Source organism: Narcine bancroftii, chromosome 1 (genome assembly GCF_036971445.1).
Source record: "Narcine bancroftii isolate sNarBan1 chromosome 1, sNarBan1.hap1, whole genome shotgun sequence".
Taxonomy (NCBI): Eukaryota; Metazoa; Chordata; class Chondrichthyes; order Torpediniformes; family Narcinidae; genus Narcine; species Narcine bancroftii.
In genome coordinates this window covers 87,773,165-87,790,758 of record NC_091469.1, presented here as the reverse complement: position 1 = coordinate 87,790,758, position 17,594 = coordinate 87,773,165, and the positions used below count along the sequence as shown (strand labels likewise).

The 17,594-nt window shown below is 39.6% G+C and overlaps 1 protein-coding gene across 16 annotated transcripts in view; it reads left to right on the top strand.

Annotated features, from left to right (window-relative positions):
• Positions 1-17,594, top strand: part of LOC138760976 (astrotactin-2-like) — a 1,981,947-nt gene that overhangs the window by 1,544,132 nt on the left and 420,221 nt on the right. The window contains exon 21 of one of the 16 annotated variants that reach the window (XM_069932440.1): positions 10,329-10,842. The exons of the other annotated variants lie outside the window; for them this stretch is intronic. Coding sequence (XP_069788541.1) covers positions 10,329-10,591 — 263 coding nt within the window. The 3' untranslated portion in view covers positions 10,592-10,842. Of the gene's footprint in view, positions 1-10,328; positions 10,843-17,594 lie in introns of those variants that run through there. 16 annotated transcript variants of the gene reach the window in all.

Genomic DNA, 17,594 nt, shown 5'->3' with positions numbered 1-17,594 from the left:
AGAGGTTAACTAGAATGGTGCCTGGTTTAGAGGGGATAAGTTGTGGGGAGAGATTGGACAAACTTGGGTTGTTTTCTCAGGAACATAGCAGGGATGATCTGATAGAAGTTCATAAATTCATGGGAGGTGTTGATAGGATGGAATGTCAAGGGTCACGTACAGGAGGATGTGCGTAAGGCGAGGGGAAATAATTTGAAAGAGATGTGTGGGGTACTTTTGTAAACACATGGTGGCAGGTGCCTGGAATGGGTTGCCAGGTGTAATGGTTGATGCTGATAAAAGAGTAGCATTTAAGATGCTTCTGGATGGACAGATGACAGGGATAGAGGGATATCTATCAGGTACAGTCAGCAAAGTTTTAATTTGATTTGGACATCATGTTCTGCACAGAAGGGTCTGTTCCAGTACTGATCGATATTTAATTCCATTTTATTCCGAACCATGAAGGCTCGATGGATTTTTTTGATAAATTGTTCATATTGCACGTTGGTCTTTAAGCATATTCAATTCCAACCTCTCAATATTTTTTTTATATTTTAGATGAGAACATTTCTTCCATTCTGCCAGCAAAATGTTGCTTCAATCATGGAATCTGAATACTTTTGTGGGGCTAAATTACATTTTCTGCATTGTTTTGCACATCAGAAGCATAAAATACTTGAATTGGAGCCTGTTTGGTTCAGTAATTCCAAGCTCCATCTTGAATTTTTTTTTGAGCATATGTTTACAAGTAATGGAACTAAGGCTCAAGGTTATTCAAAGACTAAATCCATGGTTGGTGGGGGGGGGGGGGGTGGAGAGGGGGAACGGTATACTTTTCAAAACCCCATGGCATTCCAGAGAACAAACAACTCAACATTTCTCCATCCTGGGCCCCAACTCCTCACGTAATTCACCTTGGAATAATTGGCAAATCCCTCCCCCTCCCCCTCCCCCTCCCCCTCCCCCCCTCCCCCTCCCCCTCCCCCTCCCCCCCTCCCCCTCCCCCTCTCCCCCTCCCCCTCTCCCCCTCCCCCTCCCCCCACTACCACCCACCTACCCCCTCCCCCTCAAATCTCTGTTACTTCACCTTGTTTCTTATTAAGAAGTCTGCTTTAAAATCCACCATTTTATGCACATGCTTTTACTTAAATGTTCGTGTTTTCTTGTTTGGCTCACTACCAATGCATACCCCTAATATTTGTGTCTATGCTTTGAGGGTTCTTGGTAGCTGTACTGACCTTTATATTTTGTGGATCACCTGAGGAATTCTTGCAGGCAAAACCTCTTGACAAATATTGTAATATGATATAACAGATAATATTTCTGCTGTTGAAGCCATGATGTCTTGTAAATTAGAACAGAGTTTTGAACTGAAGTCATTTGGGGTACCATTTACATTTTTAATTTGGGAGTGACTGATGAACTAGAGAGCCTGTTTCTCCAAACCAGATTCATTTCATTGGGTTAAGCCTACATTGCTCTCATTTACATTCTTTGGCACTGTAACCATCTAAATTTTACTTGCAGTTGTGGGTTTTCCTGCTGTAGCAATTACATTTTTTGTATCATCAGTTTTACATGCTATTTTACTGGATTTCAAATTGCAATAAATTGTGTGCATAGAGGTCAGTCAAATGTAGCAAAAATTATAATGATCACCAAATGACAATATCACATGACCAGTAAAAGGGGCTCTAAAATCCTTGCATGAATACAATTAGTTTGCTGATGTCTGAAAAAGCAAAGGAAACCTCATTGTAATGAAAAGAAATGTGACTGCCGAACAATAATTGCACAGAAATGTTAATCTGGATTTAAAAATGTTTGAATTTCATTCTGCGAGTCCAATGGACAATGTGAAGTTCAGGCTGTATCTCATTGCTGAATTGTTTATTTCATGGACTTTAACTGACTTTCCAAGAAAAACAAAAAGCAAAATCAACTGTGATTGCAGACTCTGTCATGGGGTCAGGACGAAGAATTTCGTTTAAAGGCAACAAGTGCCATTTCGAGTTGAAATTAAAAGCACTCATATTATTTGCACAACGAGCAATGTGGTATTCTGTGCTTGTTCAGAGAAGATTTTCTTATAATTATAATTTTGAGCTGTGATTCCTTCATTGCAGAGGCCATTGTCAAAACAAGAATTCCATTGGTAAGGCTGAACAAAAATGTTTGCAGGCTTTGTGATTACACAAAAGTGCTGGAGGAGCTTTTGAGTCTGCAGAAACTCAGTTTCTCCAGTACGTTAAATTAAAATTTAGACATAGAGCACAGTAACAAGCCCTTTCGGCCCATGAGCCTGTGCCACCCAATTACACCCAGTTGACTTACAACTTCCCAGTTTTTAAATGGTGGGAGGAAACCAGAGCCACTAGGGAAAACCCACGCAGATATGGGGAGAATGTACAAACTCCTCAAAGACAGCACAGGATTCAAACACTGGTCCTGATCGCTGGCAAGGTAACAGCGTTGTGCTAAACATGCTGCCCCCTTTATGTCCATTGATAGAGCATTAGTTTTCACACTGAATGGCAGTATCATGAAAGCTGTCCATTAAAAAGGATGAGCAATATGGGTCAAAGATCTGGTCATTATTGTCCAACTAGATGTATTTTGTGCTGAAGTTCCACAAAACTGTCATGTGGGACAATGAAAAACATAAGCCACTTAATCTATATTTTTTTCTCTTTTGCACCACTCGAGGATTCCAATGCGTGGATGTTGTCTGTGTGGGATTTTCATTCTCCCTGCAACTATGGTATTTCCTCAATTCTCTGGTTTCTTCCAATACTGTACAGTTAGGAAGATTGGTTGCTTCATTAGCCACTGTAAATTGCCCCTAGTATGTCAGTGTGTGCTAAAATCTTTGGGGGAGGGGAAAGCTGAAGATAATGTAGAAATAAATGATGATGCGTGTATATTTATGAAAAGTGTATGATTCATGTCATTGCGGACTCTAGTGGGCCGAAAAGGATAGTTTCCATGTTGTATCTCTCGAGTCTGTGGCAATTCAATAACATCAGGATTAAATTTGCCCCTCTATGTGCAAAGATCTCTTGATCTGAACCATGTTGCAAAGACTGTGTGTGGTGCATGTGTATATCATAAGTTTCAATAAATTGATCTCAATTAGCACTCAAGTAGTTATAACAGAAAGTCCTCACAGAAATTGTATTCTAGTAGTATACGTTTTGCCTTGCCCTGACAATGGATGAGGTTAAGGACAGACATATTGATGCAAGAAATAATGAGGGGAGTAGAAGCCACCAGGAGTTCCACATCAGACCATAGGTATTTGATGATGCAATCTGCATTTGATCTCACTGTTGTGGAGCAGGCCGGTCCCACTGAGTACACAGAATTCAATTGATAATGTGCATGCAAAGGACTTGGATTGCTCTGCTCAGCGATCTTTTCCATCCCATTGGCAGCTGCCCTGATCGTTGGATCCCAAAGACATTAAGGGCTCTGGAAGCAGAAGTTTCAGGTGTGGCAGCGCACACACAAACTACTTCAGGGAGTTACCAGGTCAAGATGTATCAGCGGGAGAATTGTCAATGTTTGGGTTGGTGCCTTTCATTAGGCCCAAAACGCTGACAATTTGTCTCCCATAGATGCTGCTTGACCCACTGAGTTCCTCCATTAGACTGTATGCTGCTCCAAATTTCTGTTTGTGTGCTCAAGTCCGACCCTTGGGGTGCATCAGCGGCTGAGTAAAGTTCATTCACTGTGCATTAGGCGGCCATGTATTAAGGATATTGCTAATCACTGAAAGTAAAACATAATACCAGAGAATTTCAGCCTGTCACACAACGTACTTTATATGTTAAAGATAAAGATACATAACTGATGTTTCAAGCCTGAGCCCTTCATCAAGGTATGACCAATATGTGGGCAGGGCCTGAATAAAATGGTGGGGGTGGGGCAGAGGAAGGAGCACAGGTCCACAGGAATGAAGTCAAGGGTGGATATGGGATGGAGGGGATGCGGGAAGGTGTTGTGGTAATGGGGTGGGGTAGGTTGGGGAAGCCAGAGAAGGAAGGGGGAGGGTTTGAGGGCTGGGGAGGCACTGAATGTGTATTCATGGACTAGCTGAGGGCTGTAGTGTGCAGAGTTTAAAATCTATGATCACTTCACTATTAATTTTTAACATGCTAAAGCACCATTTCCTTCAAAAATTAGCTAAGTAAAATAATGTAAGAGTGTCTCCATACTTCATTAAGATAAAATCTTTCACATTTCTGGCAGAATTAAATAAATATTTAATAATTAAATCTGCAAATTTCCAAATTAAATCATTATTGAACACTCTTGTTCCAAAAGGATGTACAATAAGAAATAGTAGGTTTTTATTACCGGTAATTAGTTGGTGGTCCATAGAATAGTGTTTTAGCATTTTTTCAAATATTAGAGGATATTTGATGAAGAAAACTGAAGTCTATGGAAGACTCTTGCAGTGTGCCAAATGTTGAAGGATATGAGGGAAGAGAAATGAATGCAGTTACTATTTCCAGGGTGAACGTGTTCAGAAAGTAGAATGGTTTAAGGGCGGTAAGTCTCCCAGACCAGTTACAAAGAAACATAGGAGCAGGAGTAGGTTATTCAGCCCTTTGAGCCTGCTCCGCCATTCAATGAGATCATGGCTGATCTTAAAGTTCAGTGCCCCGTCCCCACCTTCTCTCCGTAACCCCTGATTCCCTTATACTGAAGAAATATATCTAATTCCCTCTTAAATATATTGCATCCTTGGCTTCTGAGAAAAGTAGCAGTAGAGATTGTAGAGGCATTGATGATGATTTTTTTTCAGGAATCATTAGATTCTGATATGGTCCCGGAGGACTGGAATATCTCGTGTTACCCCACTATTCAAGAAAGGGGGGAGAGACAGCTAAAAGGAAATTATAGACCGGTTAGCCAGTGGTTGGGAAGATGTTTGAGTCGATTGTGGAAGATGAGATTATGGAGTACTTGGAGGCACATGACACAACAGGACAAAGCCAGCATGGTTTCTTAAAGGGAAAATCTTGCTTAACGAACCTATTGGAATTATTTGAAGAGTGACAATTAGGCTAGGTGAAGGAGATGCATTAATGTTGTGCATTTGGATTTTCATAAGGCCTTTGACAAGATGCCACATTTTAGGCTACTTAACAAAAAAGTATAACAAAAATTATACAAGTATGGGTAGAACAATGGCTGATTGGAAGGAAGTAGAGAGTTGGAATACAGGCATCATTTTCTGGTTGGCTGCCAGTATTAGTGGTGTTCCACAGAGGTTGGTGATAGGGCCACTTCTTTTTATGTTGAATATTAATTATTTAGATTGTGGAATAAATGGCTTTAGGGCCAAAGGTAGCTGCAGGAGCAGGTAATGTTGGAGGGAGCAGGTAATGTTGGAGGAAACAGGGAGACTGCAGAAGGACTCAGCTAGATGAGGAGAATGGGAAAAAAATACCAATATGCAAAGGATCCTGGGAGTCCTCATGCAGGATAGCCTCAAGTAAAATTGTGCATGTTGAGTCTGTGGTGAAGGCAAAAACAATACTGCCATTCATTTCAAGAGGAATAGAATGTAAATACAGGGATGTGATCTTGAGGCTTTATAAGATACTGGTGAGATCTCATTTGGAGTATTGTCAGCAGTTTTGGAATTCTCATTATGCTGATGTTGGAGAGGGTTCAGAGGTGGTTTATAAGGATGATTCTGGGAATGAAAGAGTTACCTTATGAGGAACTTTTGATGGCTCTTGGTCTGTACCATTGGAATTCTCGAGAATGATGGGGGATCTCACTGAAATATTTCAAATGTCGAAAGGCATGGAATAGAAATAAGTTTTTTTTCATGGTGGGAGTGCCAAGGACAAGATGCCAAAGGGTAGTAAATCTGTGGAATTTTTTTGCCACAGGTGGTAGTGGAGTCCAGGTCATTGTGTATTTAAGGCATAGATTGATACGTTCTTGATTAGGTAGGGCATTATAGATTATGGGATGAAGGCCAGACATTGGAGACTGAGTGGGGAAAATGGATCAGCTCATCATTAAATAATGGGGCATAGTTGATGGTTTGAATAGTCTATTTCTGCTCTGATGTCATATGGTCTGGTAACACACAAAAAAAGTTTGGTTCTAATTTTGTTGTGAGAAATTTGGCAGCTAGCCCAGAGTAAGTGACAGAATAATAGTCTATCATTATAATGGTGTCCTTGTATACTAAATCATGAGACTCATGGGCATGATAGATAGCAAGAACTTTTTTTCCTTCACAGAGATATCTCTAACCAGGTAAAGAATCAAAGATTTAGAGGGGATTTAAGGAGAAGTGTTTTTGACCAGAAAGTGTTTGAAATCTGGAATATGAGGCACTGCGTCAGGAGGTGGAGGAGACAGAGTCTCTTGTAACATTGAGCATAAGAATTGCCACAGACCAGAAGATTACTGACCAACTTCTCTGAAATGGGATCAGATGGTTGGCAAGTACATGGCCATTTCTCTTTTATGGCTCCATTGATAATCAGTTTGGAACATTGCGAGAAATCTGAATTTTCAATTAAAATAATCTTTGTTTGTGACATAATTACTGCAAAATAGACTAGTACATTTTGGTATCAATGGCATGGGTAGGGAAAAGGCTGAGATCCGAAAGGAGATTACAGGGAAGCAGATATAAATCTGAAAGACAAGACCTCAATGGTTGTAATTTCAGGATTGCTACCTGTGCCATGCACCAGTGGGAGATAGGATGATATGACTAATCAATGTGTGGCTGTATAATTGATGCAGGGAGCAGGGTTTCTGGTGTCAAGATCATTGGAATCTCTTCTTAAGAAGGTATGATCTGTACATAAAGGACAGGTTACACCTGAACTGTAAAGGCACCATTTCACTTCAAGAGTAACCTTAAAATATCCTGTCAGAGAGGTTTCCTTGAGCTGTTGGGGGAGGGATTTACTAGTTTGGCAGGGGTATGGGAAGCAGAATGATTGGGCAGAGAAGAGAGCAGATGGTGAGGAGGGACAGGTAGCAGAGGGTAAATGTAGTCAGCTGGAAAGATTGAAATTTGTTTACTTCAATGGAAGAAGTTTTGGAAATAAGGGAGATAAACATAGTAAGAATCAGTAGATGGAATTATGATGTAGCCATTAGAGAGACTTAACTGATGCAAGAACCAGATTGATTGATGCAGGAAGTGGGGTTTAGATGTTTCAAAGGGTGGTAAAAGAGGGGTTGGATTGTTGCATTAATCAGGGATAGAATGACAGCTGCAGAAATGATGGATGTTCTGGGGGAATTTTCTACTGAGTTAATGTGGGTTAAAGTCAGATACCAGAAAGGAGCAATCACTCCATTGGGAGTAGTCTATCGCCCCCCGCATAGCCCTTGATACACTGAGGTGTATATCAGTTGGTAGATTTGGAATGGTGCAAATATAATAGGGTTGTTGTTTTGGGAGACCTTAACTTCCCTAATATGGACTGACAAGAGAGGTTGATGGGGCAGAATTTGTCAGGTGTATCTAAGAAGGATTCCTGACACAGTAGGTAGACCAGCTGATGAGAGGAGAGGCCATACTGGATCTAGTACTATGTAATGAACCTGATCAGATGACCGAACTCTCAGTGGAGGAGCATTTCGGAGACAGCAACCATAACTCCCTGACATTTAGCATAGCTAAGGACCAGGATAGAAGTAGACCAAATGGTAAAGTGTTCAATTGGGGAAGGGCTACAGTAAGTCAGTGATTAGTGGAGTTCCACAGGGATCTGTCCTGGGACGCCCCCCCCCACCACCCACTTCGCTCTTTGATTTTTGTATATGATCTGAACAAAAAAGTGGATGGATGGCTCAGTAGGTTCACAGATGACATGAAGGCTGGAGGTGTTGTGGATAGTGGAGTAGGTTGCCATAGTTTACAACAGGAAAGGGACAGGGTAGAGAGTTGAGTCAGGAAGTGAGAGATGGAGTTCAATCTGGATAACTTTGAGGTGATGTATTTTGGAAGATTGAAGCTGATGACAGAGTACATGGTTAATGACAATATTCCTATTGTGGTAGAATAGAGGGGCCTTGGTGCTAGAATCCATAGTCTCTCAAGGTTGTTGCATAGATCCATAGAGTAGTTTAGGCTTAAAGTACACTGACCTTCATTAGTCAGGGGATTGAGTTCAACAACCATGAGGTAATGTTACAACACTATAAAACTCTGGGTAGATCACACGTGGAATATCGTATTCAGTTCTGGTCACCATGTTGCAGGATGGATGAGTAAGCTTTGGATAGAGCACAGAGGATATTTACCAGAATGCTGCTGGGATTGGAGAATGTGCTTCATGAGGCAAAGTTAACAGACTTAGAGCTTATCTCTTTGGAGGGAAGAAGGATGAGAGATGACTTGATTGAGGTTTACAAGATTATGAGAACCATAAATAGAGTGGATAGCTAACATCTTTATACCAGGAATCAACAGAAGAGAGGAAAGTTTAGGGAAGATTTCAGAGGTAAGTTTTTTTTACAATGAGTAGTGGGTGCCTGGAATACATTGCCAAGGGTGGTGATAGTGGAGGAGGCTGGTGCAACAGGGAAATTTAAAATATTCTTAGTGGGGTACATGAATGCAATAAAAATAGAGGGTTTTGGGTGTGAGGTAGTGAAGGTTTATATTGAGTAGGTTTATATTGATTGGCACAAAGTCGTGGGCCAAAGGGCCTGTACTGTAATGTTATTTAAATTCCAAATATTTCCCTTCCAAAATTAATCAGAGGAGCTTCAAGCTACTCCGGGACTCTCTTTAAAACACTTTATCTTGGAATTATTATTTTTTTAACTACTTATTGTCTCGAGCATTCTCGTCTTTTTTAAAAAAAATAATTTTCCCTGTCTGTGATTTGTGAGACTTGCTTTTATTGTCCTTGAGGGGACATGAGTATCTTTATTGAAGTTCTACTGTCCTTCCACCTCCTGCTTTTGGCAGGTATATCTTCAAAGTGCACTGAAGTTTAGTTGAAACAATACCTGGCAAGTTTAGGGGACTTCTGTGCTGACTCTTGACAAAAATAAATGACAGGAAAGCATTTTAAATAAAGCCTTCACACAAAAAAAAACACCATTCACCTATTTGGTGTATCATTTTCCACAACACTGATGTGCCCTTATGACCTTTATGTATTTGTAGTTTATCCATTTTAATTCAGGTTTCCAGTATTTTATGTTGAATAAAAAATACAAACAAGGAAAAAAAAAGTTAACTTGACTTCAAACCCAAGTACCAATCTTCTCCAAATACCGTTTCTACAAGTACCTGGGCATGATAGTGAGTTTCTTAATTTCAGCATCTGTTATTGGACAGGCAGAAAACAATAATAGACCTACATAATGAGAAAGCCAGGATGTGAGGATGTTTTTGCATTCTAACTATAAAAATTCCTATTGGTTGCTTTTGCCAAGAATTGTTGGTTGGGAGCGAGTTGACATACGAGTTGGCATGGCAACACACATGACACTGTAGCATTGGGAAAAAAAAGTGTGCTGCGTGGTTGGCTGGTGAAATTATTTTATCAAGGGGGGGAAACATTCATCTGTCAAAATGTTCAGGGAAGTTTTTCTTTTGGGATACAGGAGCCATTTTGGCATTTGGTCCATTATTAAAAATATATATTAAAATACGCAAGGGTTAGGCTGTGCTGTGGTGCTCTGTTAAAAAGTAACTGGAATCACAGGGGTGAGCTAATCTGCATGACTATGTAGCAAAGCACTTACTGGTTAGGTGCATCAGGAGTTACTTGTTACATAGGGAGATCCCGAGGCTGTTGCCTGCAAGTCCAATTGACTCCATGTAGATTATATACCTGATCCAAGCATAATTCTGATCCAAACATCAACTTTCCGTGCCAGAAACCACAATTCATTTGCTCCCATTGGATAGAATTCTTGATTCAAGAACAAAATCCATCCCAACTATTTTTCTGTTTTGGAGTTAGAACTATACACACTTATATGTTAGCGATCTCCTGCCAAGTTTCACTCCAAATTCAACAGTTTTATTTCAAAGTCCAAGTAACTTTTGAGGAGAAATATGTTTATGGTAAATGCTTTGTCTTGTTTCTGTTCATATTAAATGGCATTGTGGTATCAAGGCTTGTATGCCATTTGTTTGATCCAGAGTTCCTCAAATTTCTGAACCAAGCTGAAATTTGCCAGTAAACTGGTAACATGCTTGTCCAAATTGTACTGTGTTAGTTAATGTAATGATGAGTATTTTTATCTTTAAGGGTTTAACTTTTTGAGTATTATATCTTTACACATCTACAAACGTTTCCTCTGATTCTTCCCAACTTGGACTAATGCAGAAGGATCACAAGTGGACCAGGCACCTGAAAAACATGAGCACAGAAACAGATCAGTGGCTGGGTACTCTTTGGCCCATAACACCCTTGCTTCTACCAGTCACACACAAAATGTATTGAAACAACTTTCAAATGAGTTACCAATGTACAGCATCCTGATTGGGAAATATGTCTTGAGTCTTAAGTACTGGAACACCCAAGCAAAGCATTGTGGGAGTGCCGTAACCAGGTCAAGAAGATGGCCCAGCACACATTCTCTAGGATAAATAAAGGTGGCCAATAAAAGGCAAATTGGTGGAACATTGCGATAACCTCCTTCAGATTTCAGATTTATTTTTATTGTCAAAGTACATACATGACATTACATTCAACCCTAAGGTTCCTTTTTCCTGTGGGTGCGACAGAATCACCACTAATTGGTAGTGCAAAAAAAACTGTACACAGCATAAACATGTAATCAAACAAAGAATTGTAAACAGATAATAAAATGTAAACGAACTGGGCAATACAGAGAGAACAAAAAGAAAAAAACAATAAAGTGCATAAGTAAGAGTGGTTAAATGTGTCCCTGATTGAGTTTGTTGTTAAGGAATCTGATCAAGGAGGGGTTGCAGCTGTTGCTGAACATGGTGGTGCAAGTCTTGTTGCACCTCTCCCTCTTTCCTGATGGCGGCAGTGAGAACAGAGCATTTTCTGGGTGATGTGGGTCCTCGATGATTGCTGCTGCTCTCTGACAGCAAAGTTCCTGTGGATGTTCTCAATAGGGGGGAGTGTTTTGTCTGTGTGTCTGTGTCCACTATCTTTTGAAGGGCTTTATGCTCAGGAGCATTGGTGTTCCCAAACCAGACTGTGAAGCAGCTGGTCAACACACTTTCCATCACACCTCTGTAGAAATTTGCCAGGGTTTCTGGTATCATCCCAAACCTCCGCAAACTTATGAGGAAGTAGAGGCACTGACGTGCTTTCTTCATGATGCCATTGTCTGTTTGGTTCAGGAAAGATCCTGCGAGAAAATAACTCCCAAGAACTTAAATTTGTTCACCTTCTCCACCTCAGATCCCCCAATGATCACTGGATTGTATACCTCTGGCTTTCCTTTCCTGAAGTCAGCAATCAGCTCCTTATTTATGGTGACATTGAGTGCAATGTTGTGGTTGGTGCACCATTCAGCCAAGTTTCCAGTCTCCATCCTATATGCTGATTCATCCCCTTACTTTATACAACCCACTGCCATGGTATCGTTGGAAAATTTATATATGGTGTTATTGTCGTACTGAGACAAACAGTTGTAGGTGTAAAGTGAGTGGAGCAGGGGCTAAGTACACTGCCCTATTGCACTCTGGTACTGATAGAGATAGTGGAGAAAAAGTTATTACCTATCCTCATTAATTGACATCTGAAGGTGAGGAAATCCATAATTGAATTACACAGAGGGGTGTTAACTCCCAGGTCTTGGAGTTTGCTGATCAGTTTTGAGGGGATGATGGTGTTAAATGCTGATGTAATCAATAAACAGCATCTTGATGTATGTATCTTTGCAGTGCATGGGTTCCAGAGCTTTGTGTAGAGCCAGTGAGATGGCATCCACCATAGACCTGTTACTATAATAGATGATGCTGAAAACACCAACGCTGCTTGATTGTCAATCTGAAATGAAAAGGCAGCAGATGAGCTTCTCTTGTTTCCTGTATCTCAGAAAATATCATTCTAAACAAAAATTGCCTAAGCATTCCATATTCCCATCACTTTACCCCAGATCCTACTTGTCATCTATTTACAATGGACAGTTTACAATGGTCAATCAACCTGACAACTAGATGTTGGATGAAAGCTGGTCATTGTGAATGCTGTGCCTTCCCCTCCCCATGCAGGTACCAGATTCTGTCTTGGTTGCTCGTCAATTAGAGACTTTCTCAGTGTTGAGTATGCTTCTCCTGATCTGACCCATGCTCATTAATCATTCCACTGAATCCACACATTCCACAGGAGCCAAGAGAAATCTAGACCCCAACATTTTACACCAACTTTTAATTTTATTTCTTCCTTAATTTTATCCCTGCTGGAATATGAGTAGACAGATAAACTAAACAAAATCTTTTATGATTGATAACCTTAAAATGCTTCACATCTTCTGTATTGCAAAGCACATTTGGGTGGGGGGGGGGGGCGCGTTAGAACAAAACTCAATATTCTCTGGGTCAATTGGTGTTGACTTGTTGTTTAGTTTTGCTCCCTCTTTAATTAAAAGTTTGTCCAGGTTCAATTTACAGCTAATCCAACAAAGCAAATTGAAATGGCACACATCTTGCATTGTGCAGAGCTGCTTAGCAGCATTTGTTTTGAACTTTTTAAATTAATTTTTCTTTCCTTTTTCTCTATGTATTTGAGAAATTGGATGAAAATTTGCTTTATTTCTTCAAAATATGAGGAAACTTCAACCAGTGATGGATTCATATGTGAACTTACAATCAGTTGAATTCATTCAAATTAATTTAAATTTTCCTCAAAGAACAATAATGTGTAAAAGGATGTGATTTCTGACTCAAATGGTGAACCTAAATATGGACTGGTATCAAATCTTGTCCTGAAGAGTGATGGGTATAGGATGTTCCTATAGTTATACTGGTGGATTTTTCTCGATCTCTGAAACCAGTTAGACCATGAATTGAACACAATGCTCAGAGCATTAAGACTATATGATATAGGAGCGGAAGTTGAGTCTTCAGCCCATCAAGTCTGCCCTGCCATTTAATCATAAACTGAACCATTTCCCCAATCAGCCCCACTACCCGGCCTTCTCCCCATAACCTTTGATGCCCTGGCTAATCAAGAGCCTATCAATTTCTGCCTTAAATACACTCAATGACCTGGCCTCCACAACCACCTGTGATAGCAAATCCCACAGATTTACCATCCTTTGTCTCAAGAAATTTTTCCACTTCTCTGTTCTAAGTGGATACCCTCTATTCCTGAAGTTGTGCCCTCTCGTCCTTTAATCTCCCACAAATGGAAACAATCTTTTTACACCTACTCTGCCCACGCCTTTCAACATTCAAAATGTTTCACTTGAGTTTCTTCCTCATTCTCCTAAATTCCAATGAATACAGGCCAAGAGCTGTTAAACACTTCTCATATGATGACTCTTTCATTCCCAGCTCATCCGTGTGAAGCTCCTCTGAACCCTCTTCAACATCAGCACATCTTTTCTTAAATGAGGAGCTCAAATCTGTTCACACTACTCCAAGTGAGGTTTCACCATTGCATTTGCCTTCACCAGTCCCTCAATATGCAAGTTTACCTTCAGGCTACATTGCCAGAGGCTTCCCAGGTCCATTTGTATCTGGGTATTCTCAATTTTCTCCCCATAAAAAAAAAATTGCCAGCTATTTTTTTTGACCAAATACCACGATTGTACACTTTCTGACATTGTATTTCATTTGCTGCTTCCCTGTCCATTCAATATGCTGTTGCTGGAATCCTAAAGCCCTAGTTTCAAAAGCTAAAGTATCTTTAAATTGCCAATTAAAATTTATTTTCTCAATTTTTTTTAAACATGTGGAAGTTTTACAGGAAGTAGAATTAAAAAGTATGTATTCTGCGTTATTTTACTGAATAAGTTGATCACAACTTGGGCAATTAAAAATAAATCTAGACATACAGCACGGTTACGGTATTTCGGCCCTTGAGCCCGTGCCACCCAATTAACCTACAACCCCCAGTGTAAGATGTAGGAGCAGGAATAGGCCATCCGGCCCATCGAGCCTGTTCCACCATTCAATATGATCATGGCTGATCTGATCATTGACTCAACTCTACCATTTCCCCATATCCTTTAATTACTTTTTTTTAATGTAAAAATCTATCCAACTGAACCTTAAATATGTTTAATGATGTTGCCTCAACTGCTTCCCTGGGCAGAGAATTCCACAGATTCACTATTCTCTGGGGGAAAAAAAAATAGTTTTTCTTCATCTCCATCTTAAATCTACTCCTCTGAATCTTGAGGCGGTGTCTCCTAGTTCTGGTCTCACCTACTATTGAAAACAATTTTCCTGTCTCTATCTTATCTATCCCTTTCATAATTTTATATGTTTCTAGAAGATCTCTCATTCTCTTGAATTTGAGTGAGTATAATCCAAGACCATTTAGTCTCTCCTCGTAGGTTAACCCACTCATCTCCGGGATCAACCTGGTGAACCTCCTCTGGACTGTCTCCAAGGCCAATATATCCTTCCTCAAGTTTGGAGACCAGAATTGCATACAGTACTCCAGGTGTGGCCTCACCAGTACCTTGTAAAGTTGCAGCATGAACTCCCTGCTGTTTTGGTGATTACAACCTAACTTATCAATTCTGTTGGGCTATTTTGTGAAGAATGGAGACTTCAGTATTATCAAGACCAACTGTTCTCTTGCAAACAAGTTTCAGAAATGAAATGTTGGTCACCCATCTTTCTGTAATCTTTTGTGTATAATAACACTCTTGAACTTCTTAATTGTTCAGGAAATGCCCACTTTTTTCTGATCAAGAATTTATTTTTTAATATTTAGCTCTTAATAATGATTAAAAAAGAAGATATATAACAGTTCACTTCAATTAAATAAATTTTTTTAACGCAATGAGATACTGCCATCTGGAATGCATTTTACTGAAAGGGCAGTAGAAACAGATTTAATATTGTCTGTCTAAAGAGAATTGGACACATGCTGGTAAAGGAAACATTTTGCAGGGTTTTGGGAGGAAGAGCAGGTGAATAGGAATTGTTTGCGTGTTTTATTCAAGAGCTGTCTCTGATGCAATGAGTAAAGTGTTCTTCTGAGCTGCACAATTTAGGAAAATGTAAATAATTTAGTGCTGTTTTGGTTCTTATTCAGGAATTTGTTTTTTTTTAAATTCTGATCGTAAACATGAACAAATCTTCCAAATAATTCTTTGAAGATGCCAGTTGAGAAGAATTGCATGTTTTGTGAGAAGAACATCTGCTGTAGAAATTTCAGAAATGTATGGCTAAGTAGGAGATCATCTAGCCCATTGTGTTCATTCTGAACAGAAATATTAAGGTCAAGCCCATTTCCCCACTCTTGGTCCATTATCTTGTAGGTTATAGCTCTTAAAATGTCAGTCAGTGACCAAATGTGGGTCATCACTCTTTCACCCTGCCAGTCCTAGATCCCCACCAGTAATTTCATCATTTTTAAAAATGTTGACACCTCTCTGACTTTCCTCTCAATTTACCTAATTTATGCCCTTTGCTAAAACAAAATTCTGCTGAGGGTAATCTTTCCTTTATGTTAAACCTATCAAGTCTTCATCATTTTACCAACCTTAATTATTTTTTCTGCCTTTGAGTTCCCTGTGAGAAACTATTCTTTGCCACAAAGACTAACTCTGTGATTTAACTTTTAGCCACAGTAGAAAGTGACAATTTTGGGTTTGCTGCAAATTAAATGACTTTCCAACCTCTGATCTTTGCCAAACCTCACTGATTAGCTTGGCCTACTGGGGAAAGGACACGATTGGGCCTTGACCTGAGGAATGAGGCTGCTCAAGGAACTGAAGTATCATTAGGGGAATAAAATTATATTAGTTTTAAGATGGTCATGGAGAAGAGTAACATTAGTCCTCAAATTAAAATCCTAAATTGGAAGAAAGCCAGTTACAACGAGATTAGGCTGGAGTAAACAACAGTTGACCAGCACAAATATAAGAGAGTTAAAACACATCTACTAAATAGGAGGTGTTTAAGAGAGTGATGTGGAAGCTCAAGGATGAATATATTCCCAGAAGAAAAAAGGACAGGAACGGAAAGGTAAAGGTATCTTAATTAATGCAAGATAAAGAGGCACAGACCAGAATGTAATACTATATGGTGAGGGAGTGGTGAGGCTTAGTAGGGGCATGAGGGGACAGTTTTATTTTCCAAACAGAGGGTGGTGGGCATGTGGAATGAGATGCCGGATAAAGTGATAAATTATTTAAAAAAAACACACACTTAGATAACATCATGGATGGGAAGGAATTGGAAGGGTATGGGCCTAATGAAGGTGAGGGATCAGGGCAAGAGAGTATGATGTTCAGTGTGGATGAGCTGTGCTGGTTACCATGCCATGGGACTCTAGAACTTGGATTAACATTAGTTTTGAAAATTAAAATCATCCTCCATTATTTTTGCTGACCAGCTATCACATGCAATGATAATGGATCAATTATTCCCCACTCTTCACCTCTTATTTATTATGTATGTGGATTCTTGTCCTGTGTATGTATAGTTAATCTGTATGTGTGTTATATCTGATTGTGTGTCTGTGTTTTTCACCGAGGACCAGAGAACACTGTTTCGTAGGGTAGTACTTGTGTAATCAGATGACAATAAACTTGACCTGTCAATAAAACCATAAAATACAAACAAAAAGTACTGGGTCTGGAGCCAGAAACATTGTTAATATAGTAAAATCCCTAGTATCTGGAATCAATGGGGAATGATGGATACCAGATAAGTGATTTTTCTGGGTGCTTGAGATTTTTTGTTGCGTGATTGGCGAACTAAGGGCAAGGCATGCAAATTTTAAACTTTCTTATTTTTTATTTCTTTATTTTCTGGGGTTTTTTTTTGCCAGTTGCTGAGGCTGCCAATTGCTTGAATTCCTGATACCAGGAGTTTTACTGTATTTCAGGTCAGTAAATTTTAATGAGACCATTGATGTTTCTCCCTCTCAATGGATGTGGTGTATCCCCAGTAATTTACATTTTCATTTCATATTTCCAGCATCCCTAATTCTTTTGCTTTTCCAATAAAGCTTATGTGCCCATGGTTATGTTATCTAAGCGGTTCCAAGGCTCAAAGTCTTGCCAGTTGAGCCAATCAATGGGAAAAGGTCATCAGCAGCTAACTGTCTGTGTTACCTTTGGTCTTCATGCTTTTGAGGATGCTTAAGATAAGTTCAGGACAGCAGAACAGTAATTGCAGCTGCTCTCAATTTTTGGAAAAGAAATAAAAGCTGGAATATGTTCAATAGACAATCATATTCAGTCACTGCAAATCATGAACATGTATGTTTTTAATGCAAAACATAATTCTATTTTATCAAGATCCCCTGGAATTAAAACGAAATTGCTGAAATGTTACAGGATCACACATGTTTAAATTAATACTTTGATGTCATGTTAATCTGCACCAGTAAAATGTTTTGGCACCTCACCCGTAGAACTGGCACTTGTGCTGAACAGGTTAGAGCAGTCTGGATCCCTGCTTTGAGGTAGTCAGCTGTGGT